Source organism: Misgurnus anguillicaudatus, chromosome 14 (genome assembly GCF_027580225.2).
Source record: "Misgurnus anguillicaudatus chromosome 14, ASM2758022v2, whole genome shotgun sequence".
Lineage (NCBI taxonomy): Eukaryota > Metazoa > Chordata > Actinopteri > Cypriniformes > Cobitidae > Misgurnus > Misgurnus anguillicaudatus.
Window position 1 is genome coordinate 13,165,208 of NC_073350.2, and position 27,104 is coordinate 13,192,311.

The following is a 27,104-nucleotide window of genomic DNA, read 5'->3' on the forward strand; positions in this document are numbered from 1 at the left end:
CCCCTAGAGTTAAACATTTGATTTTTACCGTTTTGGAATCCATTCAGCCGATCTCCGGGTCCGGCGCCACCACCCCCAGCACAGCTCAGCACAATCCATTGAATCCGACCAGACCACCAGCATCGCGCCAAAAAACAACCAAAGAGTTTTGATGTTTTTCCTGTTTAAGACTCGACTCTTCTGTGGTTGCATCGTGTACTAGGACAGACGGAAAATTAAAAGTTGTGATTTTCTAGGCAGATAAGGCTACGAAAATACTCTCATTTTGGTGAATAATCAAGGACTTTGCTGCCATAACATGGCTGTGGCAGACGCAATGATATTATGCAGCAGCCAAAAATAGTCCCCTTTAGTATCTTTCGTAGCAGGGGACTATTTTCAGGCACTACGTAATATCATTGCGCCTCCTGCAGCCATGTTAAGGCAGCAAAGTCCTTGATTATTTCGCTAGAATTAGATTATAGTCCTAGCCATATCTGCCTAGAAAATCGCAACTTTTAATTTTCTGTCTGTCTTAGTACACGACGTAACTACAGAAGAGTTAAGTTTTAAATAGGAAAAATATCCAAACTCTTTGATTTTTTTTACGATGCTAATGGTCTAATCAGATTAAATGCATTATGCTAAGCTATGCTAAAAGTGGTAGCGCCAGACCCGGAGATCAGCCGAATGGATCCCAAAACAGCACGAATCAAATGTTTAACTCCAGGGGAGCTAGAAAATGAGCCTATTTTCAAAAAAGTGGAGTGTGCCTTCAACAACTTTTACCTCATTTGTTAGGCCAAACCATTCAGACAAAAACAAATACGAAAACATTCATCACGTTTTTCATTTGCCTTCCAGTGGATATTGTTACGACTATAATACAGTAGAGATGAGCATTACATCACTGGAACTTCGTTTTATACAAGAAAATTAAAATTGCAAACATCAGAAAGCATCTCCGTCATGTTTCTCATGCTAGACTGTTAAGACAAAGTGGGCATAGCTGCCTGTCTGACAATTTGACAAATTGCGTTTGTCGTGAAACACAACAAATAACATACACAGGACCAACAAGTCGGTCATATCTCATTCCTCTCAAAGGAGTCTCTCACCCCAAAACCATTTCCCCATTTCACAATCTTGTTGTCTCTTTTCAAGCAAAAAAAAGTGCGGTTGAGTTGGTTGGTGTTACCGAAAGCCACTTTCAGTTTATCTTAGCACTTTGATAAATGAAGCCTCTATATGATGGCGGCTTAAGAATGTGAGTCATGGCACAGTGTTAAATATCGATAAATATTTTCCCACACATCAAAATGCCAGTTGAACTGTGTGGCTGTGTGCCTTTACAAGGCAGTGTTTTCATTTATTTAATGGCCCTTCAATGATGGTGCATTACGGTCGATGCAACATCGACTGAGTAAATGTATTCTTCAAGCACTTTACATCCGATCCTTTAACATTTCTGATGGCCAAAAGCACGTATATCCGTCATCCTTTAAAAAAAGTTTATCTAAAATAAAATGTTTAAAAAACTTTTCACACAGGAACCCTGTTAGCATCAGATGTCATTGTGCCTCAGTCTCTTTTCTTTGCTATCTCTGCGGAGGTTCGGCCGATTGGCAAAATGTGTGACGTGCGTACAGCAAACGTACTGTTTCCAGATCTTAACAAAAGCATTCCGGAACTTCGTAATCCGGAAGGCGTAAATGATGGGATTGACGGCGGAGTTGCCGTGACTGAGCAGAATAGCAGTATAGAGCAGATATACTGATTTTTCACAAGTAGGACAGAAAAGAGTGATGCAGTTCATGATGTGCAGCGGCAACCAGCTGATGGCGAACAGTAAAAGCACAAGCGCAAGAGATTTGGCCAGCTTCAGTTCTTTTCCGTAATATCGAGTTGGGTCTCTCTGGTTGGCGGTGACCTTCTTATTAAGCTGCATGTGGATCATGTAGAAGATCTCGGCGTAGATGAGCAACATCACGACCAGGGGTGGCAGCACCCACCCGAAGAAGTTGAAATAGACCATGTAGTCCATACTGATGACGTTCTCAAACTCGCAGGTTATGAGAAGGTCAGGACCCGGAGTCTCGTTGCCCTGCCGAAGCTTCTCCAGGTTGTTCCAGCCCAACATGGGCGTAAGGCCGACTATGATGGCTATCATCCAACACAACAACACTGCGGTGCCTGCACGCCTCGGCGTCACCACTCTTTTATAGCTGTGGGGAAGAAAACTGACAATTAAGAAATGCTGACATAGTAAAAAAATTTAACAAAGGTTGGTGAAGCGCGACTAAAATTATTTTTGAGGAAGTGTCATTTAAAACATTACTCAATACCCTGCTACTTGCCTCCCATGGCAAAAAAAGATCAAAAGGGGGCAGTACCACTTTTAAGGGTCAGAATATGTACCAGTTATGTATAGATCTGGTACCAATATGTACTTCTGAGGTACTGTATGAACACTCTAGGTGCAAAGGTGTACTTTTTCAGAGGGTACCGCACCAGTGACAGCTAAGGACAATTTATTGAACATTTTTTGAGACATTGTGGGTTTTAGTAAAAATCCATTTCATAATTTAAATGCATGTCTGACATCTCCTAATGGGAGTTAAGCTGTGCCTGTGGAGAACAGTATGGAAAAACTAAAGGGCATGTTTGGGAAGGTTTACATTTAGATTCAGTTACAATCTTTACTCCGTAGAGTGCAGCGGGTCTTTTCAGACAACACAAATGAAGCTAGTGATGCATGCCCTTTACTCAGCTGAGAAGAAATTGGCACCAGTCAAACAACTAACTAACTATGCACTTGCTCAATGTAATGACCTCACATAAACATTTTAATTATGTCCTATAGGAATCATTCATATAAATTAAGTTCAGCTGCAATAAATTCTGCCCTTCTTATTATAAAATTAAGTGGTTATGTTAAATTAAGTAAAACATGGTTAATTTAACAACTTTTTTAACTCTTTGAAAATATTTCATACTAGATCTGTAGCATATGCATATAAAACGTGTAAAAACGTAGCTATGTTTACTTTGCTTATTGATGGCTCTTAAGGCAAAATGCTGACTTGCTTTGGTTGTTAGTAGGGCAGGCTGCTTAACGATTATTCGCAACAAATCGCATGCATTGTTTACATCATGTGTGTGCGCTGAGTAATATAATTATGTATATATAAAAACACATGCATGGATATATTTATAATACAAGAAAACGTACAAATATACATTTTTATATATTATATTTCTTAAAATTATACAAATGTGTGTGTATGTGTACTGTGTATATGTATCTACACACACACACACACACACACACACACACACACACACACACACACACACGTAAACAAAAACTTTTATTCTGCAAAAGATTAATCATTATGCAGCCCTATTTGTTAGTCACTTTGGATAAACACATCTGCTTAATGAATAAATGCAAATTGAAAGATATAATGGGCAGGATACGAAATAAGTTTTTTTATGGTTTGAAGGTGACTTTGAAAGTGGCTTCCTTAAGACAGCAATACATTCAGCATCCCAAGACAAACATCATTTTCTTTGTCAGAGATTATGTGAAAAGTCTATCATAAATCACAGTTTACAAAGACAGACCTTAAAATGTCATTAACAAATAAAAGATTTGGTCACTATAAACGATCTTAGTGTGAATTCATGTAGATTGGGACACTTTTGACATTGATGACTGAAAAACTATTCCAATACTTGATTTTTGTGATGTGGTGAGAAATATATTTGTTTATAAAAATTGAAAAAGCCTGTGGCAAAAATATTATATAAAAATTAAATATTAAGTAGCCTACGTTTGTTTTGCAAAGCTTTCCACAATCATTGCTTCAACTTTGAAAACACCTTCACATTCGTGATGACAGAAAAGCACCAGTCATCCATTTATAAAGGTCATTCAAAATAAAACACTGGGATGCATGAAAACCCAAAATGTTGATATTACCTCATCGGTATCTTGACCCTCAGATAGCGGTCGATAGCAATAGCCAGAAGCGCGAGTATTGAACTTTGCGTTAGGACGAGCACCGTGCACGCCACGAACAAACAGCTGTAGAAATGAGTCCTCAGTCCGATGCTTATAGTGATAGCCAGGGGGATAACCAGAGCCCCGACGGCAATGTCTGCAAAAGCCAGACTGACGATGAAATAGATGGTCGTGTCCCGTAGAGATCGGTTAATCCTCACAGCCCAGACCACCATCACATTTCCAATGACAGAGGAAAGGGCGATGAGCACCTCCATCCCAATATAAACTGGCGGCACTTCAGGCATCCTTGAGATTCGTCTGGATAAAAGACCCCCGTGCTTTTTAATGAGACTCCTGAAATATACAAACTGATCCTTGATGTGAAAATTGCTCCTTTATTATGGCAAAGTTACATTACGCAGGACGCAACCATAAGTTGGGATAATGGGAACGCGCGCGTTCTGTCCGAAACGCGTCCTCGACACCATTATCGCGATGTCCGGGTATGTGGTGCTCCACAGAAACCAGTATGAGTCACTTCAAACCCTCCACGAGCACACATCTGATGCCGGTTTATCACAAGCTACAGACGCGACACCTGGGCACGAGGTGATGGACACGGCGTCCGCATCTGGATTACGTCCAAAAATGTCTGTTCGGTAAGTGCAGTGAGGTTTGTCTTTAACTTTGAAACGCCGCCATAACACACCAACAGAAGCTATCACCGAGAACAGTGAGTGTTAAATGAAGACGCGAGCGACGTCTGCCACAGTTTAACCAATCACACGCTGCGCGAGGCAAGATGCGCGTGACACTTGATTAACGCCATAGTCAAGTTGTAATCACACACACAGAGAGGTTCCAGTGGTGGGGGATACTGTAAAATTTGGTATCGATCCGGTACCAAGCTAATACAGGGTCAGTTTTGCCGATACCGATACCAATACGTTTTACTTTTAGAAGCATTCACTTGAACTTACATTTTCCTGTGAGTGTTATTATTTATCAGATGAATGTAGCCTAAATCTGAGTACACAGAGCAGGGAGGAGCAACTTGTGCAAAATTAGGTGCATGGGAAATAGTCTTATATTAATATTACATAATTATTAGCTACAGTAGTAAAAAAAATTAAAATGAATAAATAAAATTTAAAAAACACATTTATCAATTTTTTATATGTCAGGATCGATCCTTTTCGATACAACCTTCCAACATTCGATTCTGAAAGCTGCACTTACTTACCTAACTACGTAAAATAATTTGAAAAAAAAAAGTTTGGGAAAACTTAAACAGGGAGCTTACACTGGTATTTAACCCACCAAATATTGACTATTAAAGGGGGGTTCAATGGTATTTCATGCATTCTGACTTATTAACACAGTTATAGAGTTGTTTCCTCATGCTAAACGTAGGCAAAGTGTCAAAAAAGCAGTTGGGCGTAGTACAGTGTATTTCTGTGCCGAATGCACTTCGCCAGGGTTCGTACAGGTTTCGGAAAGTTTTTTTTCAATTACAGATCCAGCTGACGTTTCAGGAGTTTCTATACGTATCACATCTTTTTATGGGCACTTCCCCCAGAAAACCCTGCCCACCCGTCAATCAGCGGGAGACGCTAGAGCTTACAAACATCACATCACACGACAGCTTTGTTTAATCTCAAAACTCAACAATGGCACGAAAGAAGAAGTGTGTTTTTGGATGTAAGGAGAAGACAATGGATATAGTTTATAATCCGGGGTAGCAGCGGAGTTTGCGTGGGTGTTTAATGCACTGAATTTCATTGAACAGTCCCATCCGAGTTTTGAATTGCGTGGGGTGAGTAAGACTTTTATGTTATGTTGGAAATAGGCGCGTGCATATTATATAAATGACACGAACGTGTAGTGAATCATACGTTAAACAGTGTTGTATAGTGTTGCATGACTCATACTCGCTCCTCCCGCGGTATAACTCCTCCTTCTTCATTTTTCGTACGTATCGGAAAGAATCGGTAAAGCTAATCTTTCTTTTATAAATCTGATTAAACTAAAGACTCTTCGGAGATATAAAGGATATAATACTACTCTATAGGTACTCAAGATCAACATAAGAAATGCAGAAACAGCGTGTGTTATGTGAGCTTTGAAAACTTTTGGTAAAAACAATTTTCATGGTGACATTTACATGGAATTGCTTACACATTAAAATTGTTACCAATGAAATATTAAATTTATATTGATTTAATGCCAATACTGTTTAATTGACTGGCTTAAGGGGGTCACACACCGGACAATTAGCTCAGCGCCGCATCGAGTCGCGTCTAGGACAACTCGGAGGTATCGTTGAACCGGAAGTGCACATTAAATAGCGCAAGCTTAGTCAGGTAGCGTCTACTTCAAAATGCAAAATAAACGTTAGCAGCCAATGTTAATCGTTAATGACTTGGGACAAATATGATGTTATTTAATGTTAAACTATGTGAGTGGCGTGACAGGGATTTGAGCAACTTCCTGAGTCATAGCTGGGCGCCGCGGACAGGCGCCACCTGTCGGCGCCGGTGTGCGTACACTCATAGAAAACCATGTGTTTGATTTTTTTAGAACAGTGCTGGGCGGCGCTGAGCTGCGTGTCCGGTGTACAACCTTCTTTATTTTGGCCATATTCAATTCAATAAAATGTTATTAATAAAGCGATTTTACAGTTGCAGTTTTTATGCAGTTTTACATTAATAAAAACAAGAAAACAGAAAAATCATAGGACAACAAAGTAGCAAAGTACAGCGGCTAAAATTAATCTATAGGCTTGTTCGACTTCATGTGGCGCCGCTAGAACTGACAGGCGTATAACGTCAAAGTACAGCTATTCGTATGATTTCTTAAATCATTCTCGTGGGACTTTGATGTCATCCGGCTATCGTATCTTGCGGCGCCCATTGAAGTCGAACAAGCCTCATAATAGTAAGCAGTTTTATCTGACACATGTGCGTTGTCGCGTTACACATCTGGTCGGAACTTTACTTCCGGTTTCTGTTTGTTTAATGGTCTGACTAGTGGCTAAAATGAATATCTCGTCGAAAATAACAAATGTTTCGGTTTCCTAAAGACAGGGGGAGACGGCGATCATGAATCACCACTACACTGAAAAAAATGATTCATTGAATTTAATCATTTAAGTGGTTGCAATCAATTTATTTAAGCTACATTTAAACAAAAGTTTTATATTTTAGTTTACATTACTAATCTTTTTTGTTTAAATGTAGCTTAAATAAATTGATTGCAACCACTTACCTTAAAAAAAAAAGATTAAATTCAATGAATAATTTTTTCAGTGTATGTGAAGGGAGGTATGGCAGCCGGTTTGTACTTAACATTGTATACGTTAAAGTAAACATTTTAAACAGCAATGTTAGCTCAGTGTCGTTTTTTATACGCTTTAGCTATAAAATATGAAGTTAAACTGCTTGTTGTTTATTTCGCTTGTTATCAGAAATAAAGTACTCTAAAAGGACTTTGTTGTTATTGATACTTAGCGAAGTTTACCGAAAGTTACGTGTGTTCCACAACAGGGGCTAGGTTATGTTGTTACTGCTGAAACCGTCTATAGGTTACTTAACGTAATTCTAAAGTTAGCTAATGTCAGCTGACTCCCAAGGGGTAAAAAAAAACTCCTTGGAAAGTCATTGGGCAAAAAAAACCTTGAAAGAGAGCCAGACATGATTCTTTAGCCGGTTTAATCAGATTTGTCACGTTTACATCTGGATGAAACTTAACTTCCGTGTGTCTGATGGTTTAATGGTCTGACTACTGGCTAAACTGAACAATGGAACAAATACCTTGTCGAAATTAAGACAAAACCTCAGATGAAGACATCAGCAAGAAGAAAGCGAATGTTTGTTTTCCTGTATAAAGACCACAAGAATTGCAGTCATTCCTCATGTATTTATTATCTCTCCAAAAAAAGAAACCAGAATGACGTCTGTTACCGGCACACTATACATTTCATTCACATTTTGAAGAGAATTGTTTGTATGAGCAAAAGTGGTTTTCACAGATGGCAGGAGCTTTTGCCCACACACTGGTCTTTCAATAAAGCCACTATCACAGACAACCAGAGCCTGGTGTGTGCTGACGTCCTTATTGTGCCCACTGAGAATGAGATTGAGACGGTGTTGAGCCAGATTTCTCCTTGCGCAGTCATGAGTAAAGACCCCAAACAGGGTTGTCATCGACCTTTATAGAGAAAGCACAGCGGGGCTGTTTGTAAGCAGACTAACACAGACACACATCATAAATTTGTAACAGGATGTTTTGCCTATAAGAACACATTGCCCCAATGAAATATGACAGTGAGCTACTGGCTTGTTCTTGCGTATCGGCTTTAGGACTTCTTATGTCAGTGCAATCCGTTGTGTGATTTAATTCGATGGGCATTTTAAATCATAGTGTATTAAAAGCATTATAGGTCTCATCAGAAAGGATCTTGAAAGGTCTGATGATTGGTTGCTTCCTCAAGCAGAAATTGAAATGGTCTGAAGGTGAGAAGAGAGAATTTTTGGGGATTAATTTGAAAGGCTTTCCGGGAATGGGAAGATAGCGAATTAGGGCTTTTGACATGCAGGAAATATGTTCATCGAACAAAATGCTTTGAGTCACTTGGTTATCAGCGACAAAAGGAAATCATCCCTACTACAATATATGATGTCTCTGTATCACGTAAATGTCAGAGGGGCTTTGTTTTGATCGTATTGGGGGATGTTAATGACAGAACCTGTGAAGAGGACCAGATATCGACTCTTTGTTTGTCTGACATCATTCAATGTCTTAATAGAGCGGTTGCATTTCATGCAATTTCTATAGATGATAGATGGTGTGCAATTTGAGCTTTTGTGCCTGGAATTTTCAGGTGATGGCCGTAATGGGTTGCAGTAATAGGTGATAATAAGCAGAGACTCTCTCTCACATTATTGAAGAAAACGAAGCCGCCTTTGAACTGAATTAACTGAGTTTATGGTGGATACCACCCTGAGGAAATTTTTATTGCTCGGAGGTTGCTCTTCTATAGCACTAGAGTGTTTTTTACCCAAGTATCAACGTAGTGTCAGATGTTTCTAATTGTTCAGGGAAAATAATAATAAAGCAAAATAGGAGAAAATTTTAAAATGCATTAAAAGTATGAAGACGTAAAATGAATGTAAAATAATATATAAGTAAAATTATCTGATGAGAAATGTTTGAATTCATATTGAATCTTTACTTAGATAGATATATTAAAGAGATCTCATCTGTGATTTCTTACGGACACTCTCAGATGTTTGCCAAGTATATGTTGAAAGTATATCTTAGTTTAAAGTCCCCCTGTAGTCAATAATGTTATCCCCTAATGTTATCATGAAAAACCATGAAAAATGTGGGTGCTGGCTGGCAACTTTAAAAAAAAACGCCAGCGTTTTTAAAAAAAAGTTGCCAGCCAGTGGCAGCATTTTTCATGATTTTCACAAAAGTTTAATGCCTTCCAGAAAATTTTCTTCTTAAATTATATAAACATACAACATAAGGAAGGAATAATTGACGACGACCGTTGAATTATTAGAAAAATAATGGGGCCACCTCGGGTGTGCATTATTTTTCAATAATTTAATGGCCCGCAGTCAATTATTCCGCTTATACTAGGGTTACCACACCTCAAGACATCGATCACATGATATATTTAAAGGAATTCGTCTGATTTTTGTACTTAAAGCGCTATTTTGAGTAGGACTATTTCTTCCGCGTCTCATCCAACGGCTGTTTTCCTTGTTCCAAAACATCATTTTAAAGCTGGCAATGGAGGCCAGAGCCGTTGATAGCATTCTAATGCAGTTATTAATGAAGTTATAGACCATTTCAACAGATGTAAACAACAGTGGTCCAGAAGCACTTCTTGTTTCTGTTTTTTAACACTAGATAAACGTTGGGATAAAATAAACCAACAGAACATATAAACCTGAATTAACTGAAGTTAAACAAACATCTTAAAGATAATAATATATGTGAAATAAAAAAATAACTGTCACAAACTGTAACAGGAAGTGTTTCTGGACCAGTGTTGTTTACATCATTTGAACTGGTCTATAAGAACAAAAGCGAGAGCGACAGAGACACAGAGAGAGAGAGAGAGAAAGAGAGAGTGAGCGAGCGAGAGAGGGCGAGCAAGAGATGGAGGGCGAGCAAGAGAGATTGTGTGAATGAGGCTACCTCTGTGGGTCTCTTAACAGCTGTTATTCCATCGGAAAATCGTCTGTCATGTTGTTTTTGTTAGTCTGTTATTACAGTTGACTATGCAAAGTTATATGGAACTGTAATGCAGTCATGAGAGCTGCCTGGAACTACATTCGCCGTGCATTTCCCAGAGAATAATCGCACAACTCAGAACGTTCATTAGCCAATCAGATTCAAGCATTCAACGGACCCGTAGTGTAAATCAGATGAAAGAACAGACACTCTGCTTTTAATCAAAAAAACTTTCATCCATACCTTCATTTGTTTTCTTTTTTAGGTTTCTTCAAAAACATTACATTTTAAGCAAAAAGCTGAGATAATTGCATTTTTGTGAAGGACTTTTGATTGAGATCAAAAGTGCTGAGCGATCCTCAAAACAGGGCGATACCTGGGGTATAATAGCGGTTTTGCGGAAAGCCGGAAATACTCTTAATTGACGAGTGAACTTGTCAATGGCGGGGAAAGAGTTAAGCATTATAATAGCATATGTAAAAGTTTTTCCTGTGACAGTAATTTCTTCATGCTTTAAAGTCATCATGAAATTAAATTTAAATGAATATGCAAATTAGTCCTGCCTCTATTTAATCGCATAGCTCAGACCATACGAATATGTAAATTACTCCCCACCTCCACTGTTTCGCACCACCTTGGACGATAGATATATATGTAAATAGATGCTACATTCTGCAAGTTCCCACAATGTATAAATAACTTAATAATATTTTAGCGCTGCTGTTATCTGTTAATAGCATTCAAACTGCATGTGTGAGCATCACAGAAGCAGAGCTGAAGAAGCTGTGCTGCGATCGTTTCAGCGTTGAGTATATGTGGCATCCATATATAACATCCATGACTCAACATCTGATCCACTGAACCGGGGCGATTTCAAACCGCGGAAATTTTTCCAAAAACTTTATGGAGAAAATACTCAGCAATGGTGTTGAATGAATTTGCACATGGTTTGTCTTAAAGTGTATGAAAAACACCATATAGACATATAAACAAATAAACAATAATAAAAACTTGATTTTCACCACAGGGGGACTTTAAAGGGTCAAATCATGCAAGTCATGCAAATTCTGATGGGAAAAGACCATTTATTAAAACAAGAATATTTGTAAAGTTATCATAGAAAACTAAATTTAGAAGTTTAACTAAATACCTTAACATTATAAGAAGATGCAAGAGAACAATAACACAAAAAGTGTGATATATTCACAATGTTTTCCACATTGTGTTGGCTATGTCAAGTATATTTTCACACAGCATCCATTCGACCACTTAAGTAACATTTTTATGTGGACTTACATGAAGCACCCACAGCATAACAAATATGTTTTTGAATAGGACCTCTGCAGCTTTTCCTAGATAACATCTTTTCAGTGGACTCTGCCTTCTGTCACAATAAGAGGAACGGTATTAAACCGCAGCCGTGCTTTTGAAATTGTTGTGAGTGCTGCATTTTTACAAAGATATCAGTCAACTATAAAACACAATCTGCATTTGAAATTCTTTGGGTGACCTTTTGAGGAGTATAAAGGTAGAGCGGTTTATTCCCACCTGATGATATGTTAGACATCTCTGTATGAGTGTATGAGTGAGACTATATGTGAACCTGGACCACAAAACCATAATTAAGATTTATACACCACCTAAAAGCTAAATAATAAGCTTTCCGTTAACGTTTGGTCTTTAAAGTTATCCAAATGAAATCTTTAGCAACACACATTATTAATGATAAATACATTTTTGATGTATTTATGGTAGGAAGTAAATATTTTCATGAAACATGATCTTTACTTAACATCATTATTATTTTTGGCATAATATAGTGGAAATATTGATAATTTTGACCCATGCAATGTATTGTTGGCTACTGCTATACCCATGCATTCAACTTATGACTTTTTGGTTTTGTAGTCTAGGGGTCACATATCACACTTTATTTCCTGTCATCTGAAACCCACACAGCATCACTTTGACCCGGTGGACTGCTAAAGAAAATATACTAAACCTGGAGCTGGTTATCCACCATATTATCCAAACGGCAGGCAGTTTATTTGTCTCTGTGCATGACTTCATGCATTCCATGTGGAATCACTCCCACAACAGATTTACTCAAGCAAGACTCAGTGGATGACACCCACACAGTTACACGCTCATGTCTGGAAGTTATGCTTACTTTTCTTTGGAGTTTGAACTCTTTGGGGTTTCCTCATACGCCTGGAATCCAGACATGCATGATTCATAGCATCATTTATTGATATAGGTACCATTGAAGAAAATATCCATAGTTAAAAAGAAATAGTTTTGATTTGATATTATGATCATTACTTTACGCAGGAAACCCGCATGCTGATAAAAGAAGAAGGGGTTGAATGTGTAAGCCACTTTGGATAAAAGCATCTGCCAAGTGCATAAATATAATTGTAGAAGTCCCATCATACGTTTTTTTTTATTAAGTGTTTTGTGCTCTGTTTAGCTTAGCATTGGACTAGCAGTGCAAAAGGTCATGGGTTTGATAAAAAATTCATACCTTGTAATGCACTGTGTCTATTTGGATAAAAGCATCTGCCAAATGTATAAATGTAATGCAATGTTTTATAACACAGTGCAATTTAAAAAAGAAAAATGCTTTGGTTTCTAAAACAAGCTGTTTTATATGTAATCAAGGCAACCAATCTCTTGGCAATTCACAGATGCAACACTTTAAGAAAGGATGTGTTTCGTGTCATCCTATTTAACATGTGTTTTTTTAATGTGTCATTTCATGTTATTTTGTGTTCAAATAAATAAAAGGGACAACACAAGATGTGTTAAAAGTGTGTTGTTCCAAAAATAACACAGAGATCTAGTTAAGGACAACACATTGTTGTCACATTTTATCACATTCGTTTTAAGAGTGAATATCTCCGGTGTTCATTTCCAGTTTGCTAACATGCACGCTATTTTATTCAGATTGTGTTTGCATTTAGGATCATTCGCTAGCATTATAAATTCTCGATTCAACTGATGCATTTTATTGCCTCCATTACTGAGGCTCTCTTAATGGATAATTCAAATGGTGCATTACAGTATAATGCTAACTGGTAAATCGTACACAATAAAAGACAGAGAAATGTTGTGCAGACCCTTAAACAAAAATACCTTAAGTGAGGTACATTTATAGTCTAGACTATGGGACTTTTCATGGTTTCCTTTATCCAGGGTCGCTTGTAGTAATAAACCTACCTCATTTTCTGTCTAAACAAAACTTGATTGTTTGTATTCGTCACCGCCCTTATGAAAATAACCATGGTTTTATTGTGGTAAAAGTGTAGTAACCATGTTTTTTGGTGTATTGATTACTACACTATACTAACCATGGTTTTTGAGTGGTTACCATGGTTTTACTACAGTTTTTTGGTTTTAACTGTAATAAAACCATGATTCATTTTCGCAAGGGTGTGTAGAAGAATGCATATATGTGCAAAGGCTTGTAGTGTTTCTTTACAAAGTAACATCGCCTTCTACTGGCCTGGCACACATAATTCAGCATTTTTAATCATATTCACTGATATGTATACACACACCTAAAGGATTATTAGGAACACCACACTAATATTGTGTTTGACCCCTTTTCACCTTCAGAACTGCCTTAATTCTATGTGGCATTGATTCAATAAGGTGCTGAAAGCATTCTTTAGAAATGTTGGCATTCTTTAGAAATATTGATAGGATAGCATCTTGCAGTTGATGGAGATTTGTGGGATGCACATCCAGGGCACGAAGCTCCCGTTCCACCACATCCCAAAGATGCTCTATTGGGTTGAGATCTGGTGACTGTGGGGGCCATTTTAGTACAGTGAACTCATTGTCATGTTCAAGAAACCAATTTGAAATGATTCGAGCTTTGTGACATGGTGCATTATCCTGCTAACAGTAGCCATCAGAGGATGGGTACATGGTGGTCATTAAGGGATGGACATGGTCAGGTTGGCCGTGGCATTTAAACGATGACCAATTGGCACTATGGGGCCTTAAGTGTGCCAAGAAAACATCCCCCACACCTTTACACCACCACAACCAGCCTGCACAGTGGTAACAAGGCATGATGGATCCACGTTCTCAATCTGTTTATGCCAAATTCTGACTCTACCATCTGAATGTCTCAATAGAAATCGAGACTCATCAGACCAGACAACCTTTTTCAACTGTCCAATTTTGGTGAGCTCGTGCAAATTGTAGCCTCTTTTTCCTATTTGTAGTGGAGATGGACCTGGTGGGGTCTTCTGCTGTTGGAGCCCATCCGCCTCAAGGTTGTGCGTGTTGTGGCTTCACAAATGCTTTGCTGCATACCTCGGTTGTAACGAGTGGTTATTTTAGTTAAAGTTGCTCTTCTATCAGCTTGAATCAGTCGGCCCATTCTCCTCTGACCTCTAGCATCAACAAGGCATTTTCGCCAACAGGACTGCCACATACTGGATGTTTTTTCCTTTTCACACCATTCTTTGTAAACCCTACAAATGGTTGTGCGTGAAAATCCCAGTAACTGAGCAGATTGTGAAATACTCAGACCAGCCCATCTGGCACCAACAACCATGACACGCTCAAAATTGCTCAAATCACCTTTCTTTCCCATTCTGACATTCAGTTTAGAGTTCAGGAGATTGTCTTGACCAGGACCACACCCCTAAATGCATTGAAGCAACTGCCATTTGATTGGTTGATTAGATAATGAGAAATTGAACAGGTGTTCCTAATAATCCTTTAGGTGAGTGTATATGTGGCTCTTTTTGACAGCGTTGTCGTGTGTGTTAATTTCTCACAAAATAACAAATATACATCTTTCTTATTATGTCAAGCTTTAAATGTTGTGGACAATGAGGGAGCTTAAAGTCAAAAAGATGGTGATGTTATAAAGCTACAGTAAAGAACCAGTCTTTTAGGGTCTTCATTACAGTAGTGACCAACTCGATGTCACACTTTTCAAATAAATCACAGATTGCAACAGTCCATCAATCACTGGGTAGTTTTAATTATAATCACGATCAGATGACATTAATCTTGTTGTTATAGAGCTTTAGTTATATTACCTGCACAAATTTCTTCCATTACACTATGCTATTTGTAACCTATGACATTGATCTTTTATTCATTAGCTCTAATAATAAACTGCATTACATGTTTAACTTTTTTTTGGATGGATTAATTAATAGTAGGGTATGAAGCACAGATTAAACGCTTGTATGTTATTCAATCATAAGGGAGTGTATGGGGATTGTGTACGGTTGTGTTTAGGTGTGGACCTTCATGCTTGCTTTTTCATCATACAAAATCACATCTTTTTAACATATTTTAAACAATTAATCATCCTAATAATGTATGCATCAAAATGTATAAAACTGACATTTTTTGTCTGTCAAGATCGAAAGCCCAAAGTTTTGTTTGTGAAGTGAAATCATTGGCATGTTTGAGATGCCAGTTATCATATTTTATATTAAGGTGAACTTCCAACTCAGTTTCAAATTAAAATCTCATCTGTTATTCTCTCTTTCTTTTATACCTTCCTATGGGAAGGCATTGATCTCTTGAGCTGCCGGGTGCTGACTGCTGATATTTGTCGTTGTTTGTTCTTCTCCACACAGTAATGGTTTCACGCATAGGACAGAGGACACTGAATGTAACACACACATATATATTATGGTCGGTCAGCTAATGGCAGCTTTTTATGACATCACAACGTAGTTGGGCCCATTGGTATCAGACATGCATTATTTTTGTCAGCTTTTGAATAGTGACTCACTGTCTTCTGTTCAGATATACATTTGTGAACCACATCATTGTTCAAAGATTATTTATTTTTGCAGGACGTCATGACCAAATTGCTCAAAACTTTTACATTATCTTGAAATTGTCCAATTGCACACTGCAGGTATGCCAGGTATGATCAAAAAACTTGACAGATATGGTCATTTCACATTTTATGTATAATGGCCAGGGGTGTCATGGGGGTTAGGGGTGTGAGGTAGGACAATTTGGACACTAATGGGGCCCCTAAAGTAGTTGTTAAGATAATCTTAAGTGTACTTATCCAGTGTTTAGTGTACTTAAAATTTAGGGTCTGGTCTGGTACATATTTTTAGATGCTTTTTTAGCACACTTTAGTCCATATTCGTCTCAAAACAGCGCAGAGACGTAAACTTAAATGTTCTTAAGATTATCTTATCAACTACCAAAGAAGAAATTTTAGTATATTAAAGGAAAACACCACCGTTTTTCAATATTTTACTATGTTCTTACCTCAACTTAGATGCTGTTTACACTTGGCATAAACATTCGTCTTCGTCGATCGGATCACAAGTGGACGACGTTAATGCCAGGTGTAAAGGTTATTCAAAACATTTTGAGCTCGTCCACTTTTAACCACTTTCAACTACATTCAGAGGTTGTCGAAAACCCTTTTGATAGGATTGCTTTTGTAGTGTAAACACACATGTGGTTGAATGTGTTCGAACAGCCACAGGACACCGCATTCTCTGCCCATTTATCTAATCTGAAATACTGAACACAATGGTTTATGTCTTTTCTGACTTCTGGCGCGAAAACGCGGTGTACAGCGCTATTTTTAGCCTTTCATTGATAAAACTAACCGCAGTTTCATTTTGCAAGCGTGTGAAAGTTGCGCGATCTTATTTCATCAATTGTGCTGAAAATTCAGAGAAAGCTCTTACATATACATGTACAAAACACTGTGCAGCATGTTTACTTACAACACAAGCGGACTCCGACATAATATTAGTTTGCGTCCATATAAACTCATCATTATTCTTGCTCGCGTTTAAATGACAGCAGAGACGCCTACCATCTCGACAGACCGCCCCCTCATAGTATTCGGAACAGAAGCGGGTGAAAGTGGACAAAAGAGAAGGATTTAAATACCCGGGGCCTGATGTATAAACGTTGCGTACGCACAAAATGGGCAATTTTCCACGCACATACTGGAACGTATAAAAAATAAACTTGCCGTAAATAAGTGCGCATCGTACGGATGCTCTCCACTGTGCGTACGCACTCTCTTTGAGCGGAGTGAAAGAACACAAACTCTGTTCTTCTTTTTATACACATTTTGTTTCAATGTTCCTGTTTCATTCATGAAGATCAGCACTCAAATTGCATCTTGCACCTGCCTATGAGTAGCAAATATTTAACAGATGAAAAGTATTGAAAAGACAAAGCCTCTGCGGTGAATGAGTGCCACACACATCTATCATGAACGCATCTGCGTGTTTGAAACGCAAAAGAGCTATATGAATAAGTCTTTTCTTCACTCATCAAACACTAAAGGCTAATGTTTCGTGTATTTGAGGAATGATAAGAAGTTTGTTAGTCTTTATCATCTAATCATAGACAAAACTGTAAAAAATAGTAGTGTTACTTTTATTAGGCCAAATGACAGAAACAAAACCGAGTGCCTACATTGTTACAATAAACTTTATAACCTGTAAGATGATGAAAAATAATGTGATGTACTAGGACATTTAATAATTAAAGTTTAGCGAGTTTATATGAGAAAAACACTTAAAAGTATTTAAACTCATTGTTTTTTATATTCTGGTCTCATTTGCTTACCTGTAAATATGCTTTTTTAAGGTTTGAACTGAACTTTTCGTTTGTAGCTACTGAACTTTTGTTTTTATATATCTTAATGCCTTATGGCTGCGCCACGTAATACATCATTGTCTTTATGTTTTATTATGAGAAACACTTAACGCATAACTTTTATATGCTGGGCTCGTCTACTTGCCTATAGCAGCCTATTCTCTATAAGGTAATATTGCAGTCTTAATGCATTGAGTCGCGTTCAATGGTATAATTGATGCACTTGCCGTCTGAGATAAAGACGAACATGACCCGAAACGATCTCCACCATCCGCTGGTCAAAAAACATTTCATCTCCCTCTGAGTTTGTTTTCTATTAAAAATTGTATGAATATAATGACACCTGTCTGGCCATATATGAAACCAGTATCAACTTTGACAATGCCAGTGTTTAAACAGTGTTTTTATAGTTTCATAAAAACCATATCACTGAAAAAAAACTATTCATTGAATTTAATCAATTTTTTTAAGGTAAGTGGTTGCAATCAATTTATTTAAGCTACATTTAAACAAAAGTTTTATATTTTATTTTACTTAACTAATCTTTTTTGTTTAGATGTAGCTTAAATAAATTGATTGAATCATTTTTTTCAGTGTAAGGCAAAAAATGAATTTCTCTGGCCAAAAGTATATTTTAAATATATGCTAAATAAGTTAATTTTATAAAGTATTTTTTTTTAAGTTGAAACAACTATTTAATTTGAACCTTTTCTGTTTTGTTTACAGGTTCGTAACAAAGTTTTTCTTCTAATGCTTTAAAATGTATTTACATATTTCAAAATATATTTCAGCAAATATATTTTCTTGGCATTTTTTGTATATTTTGAATTTAAAAAAATATTTTTACGATATTTTCCTTGCGTTTTGTAAAGTCAATCCATATTAAAATGATATGCAGACCACATTATAAAACTAAGGGTTGTACGCTCCATATATGGTTGTTTCGGGGAGGAGAGGGGGACGGGATGCACGTACGCACAATCTTTCGCTCACTGGGATTTATGAATGGAATTTTGCGCAGTTTCTGGAGTATGCATGATTTTATAAATCTGAAAACTTTTGTGCGTACGCAAATTTTGCCTTATGTGTGTACGCACACATTAAGGATGGAATATACGCAAAGTTTTATACATGAGGCCCCTGGTGTAAACGTAATGTGTCTCTCTCGTCTACTTATGATCCGATGGACGAAAACACATCTTAATACAAAATGTAAACAGCCTCTTAGATGAATTAATACACACCTTTTTTCAATGCGTGCACTTTTAATCTTTGTACAGTGCTTCTTGAATGTGTTAGCATTTAGCCTAGCCCCATTTATTCCTTAGGATCCAAACAAAAGTTTTATTTTGTGCCACCATACTTACTCATGTAACTACTCATGTAACAATCTTTAAATAGGGAAATCATGAAAGTGTTTGATGGCTTCTAAATTCCTTCCTGTTTGGATCCTAAGGAATGAATGGGGCTAGGCTAAATGCTAACACATTCATGACACGCTGTACAAAGATTAAGTGCACGCATTGAAAAAAGATAGGTATGTATTAATTTGTCGAAGTTTAAGTAAGAATATAGTAAAATATTGAAAAACTGTGGTGTGTTCCTTTAATTACAAAATTAGTGCATGAAAATAGAGCACTTTATGTACATTATGGAAGTGTACTTTTTTGACCTGCAATGTATTTTTATGATGAGTTAAATATCTGTTCTTACTGTTTATCTAGCAGGTGAATCTACCAAAAACATACCCAGGTAATCCCCCCAAGTCTTAATAACTCATAATAATTTCACTGATTTATCCATCCATGCATAGTATCAGATCCCTGTGTTAAAGCAGGGACCAAACCTTCACTATATCTCCAGGTTGTTTACAATACAGTAAATCCTGATATTGCTTTAAAAAAAACATCCAGATTCTTCTCCTACCCTGGGCTTCTGGCCTATCCTAATGTTTATGAGACCTTCATATTAAAAAGGTTTTAAGACCATGAAAAAATATTTCAGTCAAGTGCCCTAAAACTTTTGACGGTTGTTTACTGTAGCCTACTTTTAAACTAAGTTTGGTCATTACAGAAAATTGAGTGCGGCTGTGGTTAAAAATGAATACCATAAAGGGTTTTGCTTTTGATGCATGTGTGTCCAAACAGCATGTGTTATATTTGTGTTTTGATTGATCACTAAAATGTGGAGTTGGTTTATGGAAGCAATAAGCCGGCTGTGTTCTGTCAAGCTTCGGTAATCATTGAGCTCCATTTACTCTCAGATGCAAACTTTTTGGCAGTGTTGACAATGTTATCTATCACAAATTCTGGAGAGCTTTAATGTATCATTAAATTAGCATCAGATAGGCGTGCTAACAGCATATTTTTTAATAAAGTCTGTATGATTAAAATTTCTGTCCTGCAAAATGGTGCCAAAATCATTATCAATGTTAACATCACATTATAGCCATTGTTGGTCTTTGACTAAAAAAATTGAAAATTCTAAAGAATACAAAATTTTTGTAGTTGGCTTCTGACGTTTTAAGGCTCAGCACTTATAGGTACTTCCTTCCCATAGCATACAACCTTGTTTTGGAGGATGATTTTTGTTAATGTCACACCTCGGCAGTCAAGCAACAAAGCCAATACATCACAAATGGCTTTTCGCATAAACCATTATACTCATATGTCCAGTTGGAGAGAAACCAAACTCAACCAATCATCTGTCAGATGGGAAATTGTGCATCGTAATAATCCCTGACGGTATAGGAGCCAGACCTATTGAAAGTGACATTTCCAACCATGTGCTGTGATTTTAGGAAGGGATGCGAAGGAGTCGGTGGAGGACTGATTTATCACCCCGTAAATGAAGAGACTGATGGCACCTGCTTGCCAAAGGCGGACACATCTGCGCTCCATCCGAACGAAAAATGCCGAAAAGGTCATGATATGAGTGTCAGCTGATGGGTTGGGAACCAAATATGGATCGGAGGTTTGTTGTAATAGGATCACAGAGAGTAGGGGAAAAAAGCATAGAAAGAAACAAAGGAGGTGGAAAGCCTTGCCGTAGTTTTAGTTGTAAACATCAGACTCTGCCGTTTTTGTCTACCACATAGTGGCAGCTATAGCCAAATTTGGCCGAATGTCATATGCCATCATCATTAAACTCCAAGAATAGAGCTATATAAGGTGAAAGAAAATACGACCCAGAGTAACATTCAATTCTTGTTTACATGTGAAAATAATAGCAAGCTACAATCTGTTTTATGTTATGAAAAATTGGCTGCTGAAAGCTTGAAACTTTAAAATTAGCTGACATTCAGACTGTAGTCTTATTTCTGGTGCTGTTTATGCACTTACAAAAGTTTCGTTTTGTATGAGAAACTATTTTGAAAATGTGTTTGGTCTGCACTTGACGTCCAGTAATATGGAGGACCACAAGAGTCATGCAAAATGTAATAAAGAACTTCGATATTTGGTAACTACCTGGACAATAAAAATGGCAGTGAATAGATTTGTTTAAAAATTGATTAATTAGTCTATGGATAAATAGACAAAGTTACAAAAAAGTCATTATGTAACATTTTATTAGGCAATAAAAGTGAGACTATAAAAATAACATAGAAATGAAATATGAATCCATTAATAAATAGTTCAAAGTAATATAACAATTTACAAAAACAAGATAAAACACTCAATAAGTTCATCATTCCAAATTGCATTTATAAATTCTTAACTAAATAATGGAATTTCAAAATGTATTTCAAAAAGCGATTTAAGAAGAGAGATAAATAGCTGGATTTATAAATTGAACTACAAATACAGGTTTAAATTAGGCATTTGAAGGGGCGTTTCTGTTTAACATTTCTGTTTTCATTTCCCGACGATTCTCCTTGTTCTTTTCGCTATTCGATTTGCTTTTTGTTTTAGCCTCATTTAGCTTTTCCGTGACTCCCTGGGTCCTTGCAAATGGTCAAATGAGAAATGCAAATTAGCTATGGCCAGGTGGATGTAACAAGCTCGCTGATTGGCTCTGATTGTACGTCATGCACAGATTTAAAGATCTCGGATAAGGACCCAAGGAGTCACGGAAAAGCTAAATAGAGAGGCCAAAACGAAAAGCAAATCGAACATTAAAACTTCTAAAACAACAAGTCTGGTGGTGGTGGCCTAACTGTGTGCTTTACACCAGATGCAAGTTCAACGATTTGCGTGAGTAGATTACATACAAAGTCAATGCGTCCTTGCGTGGGGTGATGCGAATGGCGGGATATGGGCGGCGCAAAATACGCGCTATTCGCCTCAAACGCATCTTCACCCAAGTTGAAAATATTCAACTCGAGTGAAAAATCTGCATGACACGAAGTAAAATCCCGTGAGTAATTTAGAGCAATTTTACTTTAGGTGAAAAAAAAATGTTTTGAGTGTTACCAATTCAATAATTTTTTTAAGTTGATCAAACTTTTCACTTTTTACAGTGTACATATTTTACAAGTTGGCTAATTGATATGAATAGTGAATTGTAAAAAAGTTAAAAAAAAATGTAATAAACAATACACTGTATAGAAAAAGTTGGTTAAACTTAAAGGTGTAGCGGAGGATTTTCTCGAATTTTAGAAAATAACCGCCTTCACCACTTTTTTAAAAAATGCAATTGCACAACACTCCTAGGAGGACCAATAGTCTTGATGATCCACCCGGAAAAAGAAAATCCTCCGCAATACCTTTAAAAATGTAAGTTATCTGGTTGCCTAAAAAATTTGAGTTTTTTTCTATTTTTAAGTTAAATTAATTAAAAATTTTAACGCAACCAGGTAACTTACTTTTATAAGTTGAACCAACAAATCTTTTTTACAGTGTAACAATACCCCCTAATCCTGCCCCTAAACCAAACACCACTGTTTCTTCGGCAAATAAAATGCGAGAATTACGTGCTGGGTTATATGAAACAGAAACTGCTTTGCTGCTCCAGGGTTGCGACAACAAAACAACAACTAAATTGCATTATCACCAATGTATTGTTCCCTGATCATGAAAGCGTCTTGCATTTAAAAGAGTTTCAAGGGTTAACTCATAGGTTCTGTGTATTCTCATTGTGATTCAAATCAGGCTAAAGGCGCAGAAGAGACCCTGTTACCCATGTTTATCTTGAATCTCCCTTGAGACATCAGCATCAGTTAGATGAGAATGAAATGAGATGTCTTCCATTCACATATCTATTATTTTGATTAACCGGACTCCCAGGATAGAAGCCGTATCCGAACAAAAACAGTGTCGTTTCTTGGCCTCCTGCACCTGTGTTTTAGTCATGGAAAACCTGTTATGAGTAAACACATGATGCCGAAAACAAGCCCAATTTTAATTTGAGATATAATGTATTGTTCAAACATAGATATTCCCTTGAGTTTGTATTCACTGCATGGTTGTCAAACTGTCAACTCTTCATGCTTATTAATATGCTTAAGCCATCTTGGAAAAAACTTGCAGCTTTTTCGTTGTTTTTGGTTTGGGCCATTGCCTCCACAAATGTCGATCCTGCATTGCAATACACATTTATTTGATTTTTTTGGACAAAGCAGTACACTGGGGCAGTACCCTTTGAAAATATCCTAATATGTAACATTTAGGTACATTTGAGGTACTAATATGCACTCTTTGAAGAACTAATATGAACGCTTTAGATGCAAATATGTAACTTACTTTTAGAAAAAGTATCACCCCAGTGACAGCTATAGGGGCCATTTTTGACCACTTTTTCTGACAGAGTAGTAACGCTACTGTATAAGGTCAAGGGTTCAATTCCCAGGTGCAGACCTATATATCTTTAATGCACTGGATCTGCTAAATGCAGAAATGCAATCATAGTTTGCTCTGAAAGGCAGCACGGGCCAACATAAATGTATCTAATAGCTTTAAAAATCCATTAGTGTTGGATTGCTGAGGCAGTACTGTATGTTCATTGCGCAGAGGCATATTTGATCCAAAACAATGTCATTATGAAGATTAAATCTGAAGATGAGACCAGACCAAAAGTTTGTAACAAAATATTTTTATTAAATAGAGACTGGGGCAGTTTCCCAAACAAGGTTTAGATTAATCCAGGACTATTTTAGTAAAATGTATTTAAGGAGTCCTTGCTTTTTCAAGCTTTATAATGATAGAAAACAGGGATCAGGGAACAACTTTTGACTTTGAAGCCCAAAAAAGTGCACTCATCCTTCACAGAAGTAATCCACATGGCTCCAAGGGGTTATTAAAGGGATAGTTTGGCCAAAAATGATATTAAACCCATGATTTACTCACCCCAAGCTGTCCGAGTTGCATATGTCCATCGTTTTTCAGACAAACACATTTTCGGATATTTTAGAAAATATTTTAGATCTTTCAGTTGATTAAATGTAATATTACGGGGTTCAGCCATAGTCCACGACCTTCAAGTCCAAAAAAAGTGCGTCCATCCTTCACAAATTAAATCCAAACGGCTCCAGGATGATAAACAAAGGTCTTCTGAGGGTAATTCGTGCGGTGTTGTTGTAGAAATATCCATATTCAAAACTGCATCAACGCAACTAACCACCCTCCGGTAGCGCCGCCATCTTAGACTCAGGAGAGAGTATGAGCGTAGTGTACGCACTTTTCTTAGTGACGTATGACAAATTCGGAGGGCGGGGGGACAGAGCAGCAGCAGAGAAACCTCTGTACGCTGCGTAAGCGCTCATCCTGAATGCGGATGAGACTAAGATGGCGGCGCTACCGGAAGGTAGTTAATTACGTTAATAAATTTTAAATATGGATATTTCTACAACAACACCGCACGGATTCCCCTCATGAAGACCTTTGTTTATCATCCTGGAGCCGTTTGGATTTAATTTGTGAAGGATGGACGCACTTTTTTTGGACTTGAAGGTCGTGGACTATGGCTGGACCCCGTAATATTACATTTAATCAACTGAAAGATCTAAAATATTTTCTAAAATATCCGAAAATGTGTTTGTCTGAAAAACGATGGACATATCCAACTCGGACAGCTTGGGGGTGAGTAAATCATGGGTTTAATATCGTTTTTGGCCGAACTATCCCTTTAAAGGTCCTTTGTGGGTAATCAATGTGACATTGTAAGAAAATATATATTTAAACTTTATAAACTATAATAACTAGGTTCTGGTAACAACGCCATCTTGGACTCACACAATTAAGACTGAGTAAATCATGGGGGAATTTCGATATTTGGCTAAACCATCCCTTTAAGCCCTGTCCGGGAAACTGCCCCTAAATGCTCACTTTAATTTCAATCGTTGACTTGACTTAAAGATATCAAGGATATGTTTTCACAGAAAGTTCTTTATGTGTAGGCTGCTTATATGTAGAAAACCACTAAATCAAAGAAAATCACTAAAATATGACTTTTAATAGAGTGGGTTATGAATGGTCAGTTTCATACGTTGTTATGAAGCAAGACAACACAATCGCACAAGAAAAACTCAAGTGCTTATTCTTATTGACGCATTTGGACATTCCGCATGATGGTAACAGTCAGTTCATCCTGGCTTGACATGAAAGGATTATTTCATCATAAATGATAAAGCAGCTGTTTAGACTTCCTGTAGACTCAGTCCTCCAGAGAACATCATATCCAATAAAAAAGCACAATAATTTACTGTCTGCTCACAGTGCACATATTTACATGACATTTACATAATTATAATTTTTTTTTCAGAACAGAACAAATGTGCCACACGGGAAGAAGATGCAGATGTTGTGTTTGTCATTGTGTGTGTGTGTGTGTCTGCATGCGTGTGAAATTAGAAGTACTGTATATGGTAAAGAATAATGCATAATATCTGCAGGTGTTAAAGAAATAATGTTAAACACACAACACTTTTGAAAATAAAGGTTCCTAAAGCATCGGTCTTCAGCCCAGTGCCAACCCCAATCAAACCTGCTAATCAACGGTGTTGGTGAACAGTTATAAAAGTAATGCATTACAATATTAAGTTACTTACAAAAAAAGTAACTAATTGTGTTACTTAGTTACTTTTCATGGAAGGTAATGCTTACGTTACTTTTTAGCAAGGCTTTGAACCGGTTCACGAAAATGAAACCAGAAACGTTTGATGTTTTGCAAGGAACAGAAACGAAACCAGAAACTTTCAAAAAATATATGTTTCAGAACAGAATCGTTGGTTACCGGTTAATACCGTAATTTTGTTTTCGTTCTTTGACAAGATTTCTGTGCAATACTCGGTGAAGTTAAATTCCGGTCGTCGTTGACTCATCGGAAAAATGAGAAGCTTGCCACCAGCAAGTAGCCTACTCAAGCCCAAGTCTCTAATGCTCAATCATAAGAGGTAAATATTGTAGGCTACCAAGCATCTCAAAATGTTTGGTTTTTTAATACTAATTAGCGGTGTAACGGATCGCAGTTGATCGGTACGGATCACGACCCACAGTTCGCCTCGCATGCCATTCGTGGATTAATACGCAAATTTAAATAGGGTGAAAGTTGATAATTTGCACATGTTTCAAAGGCTTGCAAATGTTAACACTTAAAGGAGCATTTCACCCGTAGAAACATTAATCTTTATTGAAAGTGCGTCATATTTGTAGTCGAAATGTAACATTTAGATTAGATTTACAATTTGGTGCCTATTTGACCGAGAAAAGGGGTGCATAGTCTCACCCCCTCAACAAAGATATAGCACTTCCTTCTTTCAATGATGCAAAATGATGCTTTTTACATCAATGAAAGAAGGAAGTGCAACACTGAAATCTGTATTTCTCCTGTCTCAGCGGAAACTGAGGAAGTGATGCATGACCATTCAAAAACATGACTGGGGATCTAACTATACAAAGCTTAATGCAAATGGGTGAAGTGTCCCTTTAAGTGATTTTAAACAATTTAACCACAAAAATGCGCTAAAGTGAGCAATTTTCTGTATGCACAGATGCCCAGAAATGTGTCCGGTCCAACTCCAATCAAACGGGATTATCCCTATACCCTTCAAAGATCAGAACTCTTGATGTATAAACTTGAGAGAGAGTTGCGCTACTGTGTCTCATACCGTAGTCCATTAAAATACATTTGGTGAATAATGCACTGAAAAACAACGTAATTTTCACTTTATGTGGAGCGACGGTTTATGCTGCATTTTCTTCCCGAAGCGTGTTTGAAATTCATCCTCTGTCTGTGTGTGCGTGCGTGTTTAAGTGCACTCAAAAGTGCATACACGGAGAGATGCGTTTCAAAAAGCAAGCGA

The 27,104-nt window shown here is 37.2% G+C and overlaps 1 protein-coding gene and 1 long non-coding RNA gene across 2 annotated transcripts; one reads left to right on the forward strand and one right to left on the reverse strand.

The window, feature by feature from the left end:
* Window positions 1-886: 886 nt before the first annotated feature.
* Window positions 887-4,499, reverse strand: LOC129427951 (adenosine receptor A1). The gene is made up of 2 exons (XM_055184773.2): window positions 3,965-4,499; window positions 887-2,204 (listed from the first exon to the last, which is right to left on the reverse strand). Exons 1-2 carry the CDS (start codon window positions 4,291-4,293, stop codon window positions 1,544-1,546), a joined length of 990 nt encoding a protein of 329 aa, XP_055040748.2. The 5' UTR covers window positions 4,294-4,499; the 3' UTR covers window positions 887-1,543.
* LOC141369459 (uncharacterized) lies at window positions 4,499-26,023 on the forward strand. Its single transcript, XR_012373168.1, has 3 exons — window positions 4,499-4,647; window positions 20,667-20,839; window positions 25,565-26,023. It is a non-coding gene; the product is annotated as an uncharacterized lncRNA (long non-coding RNA).
* The last annotated feature ends 1,081 nt before the right edge of the window (window positions 26,024-27,104 follow it).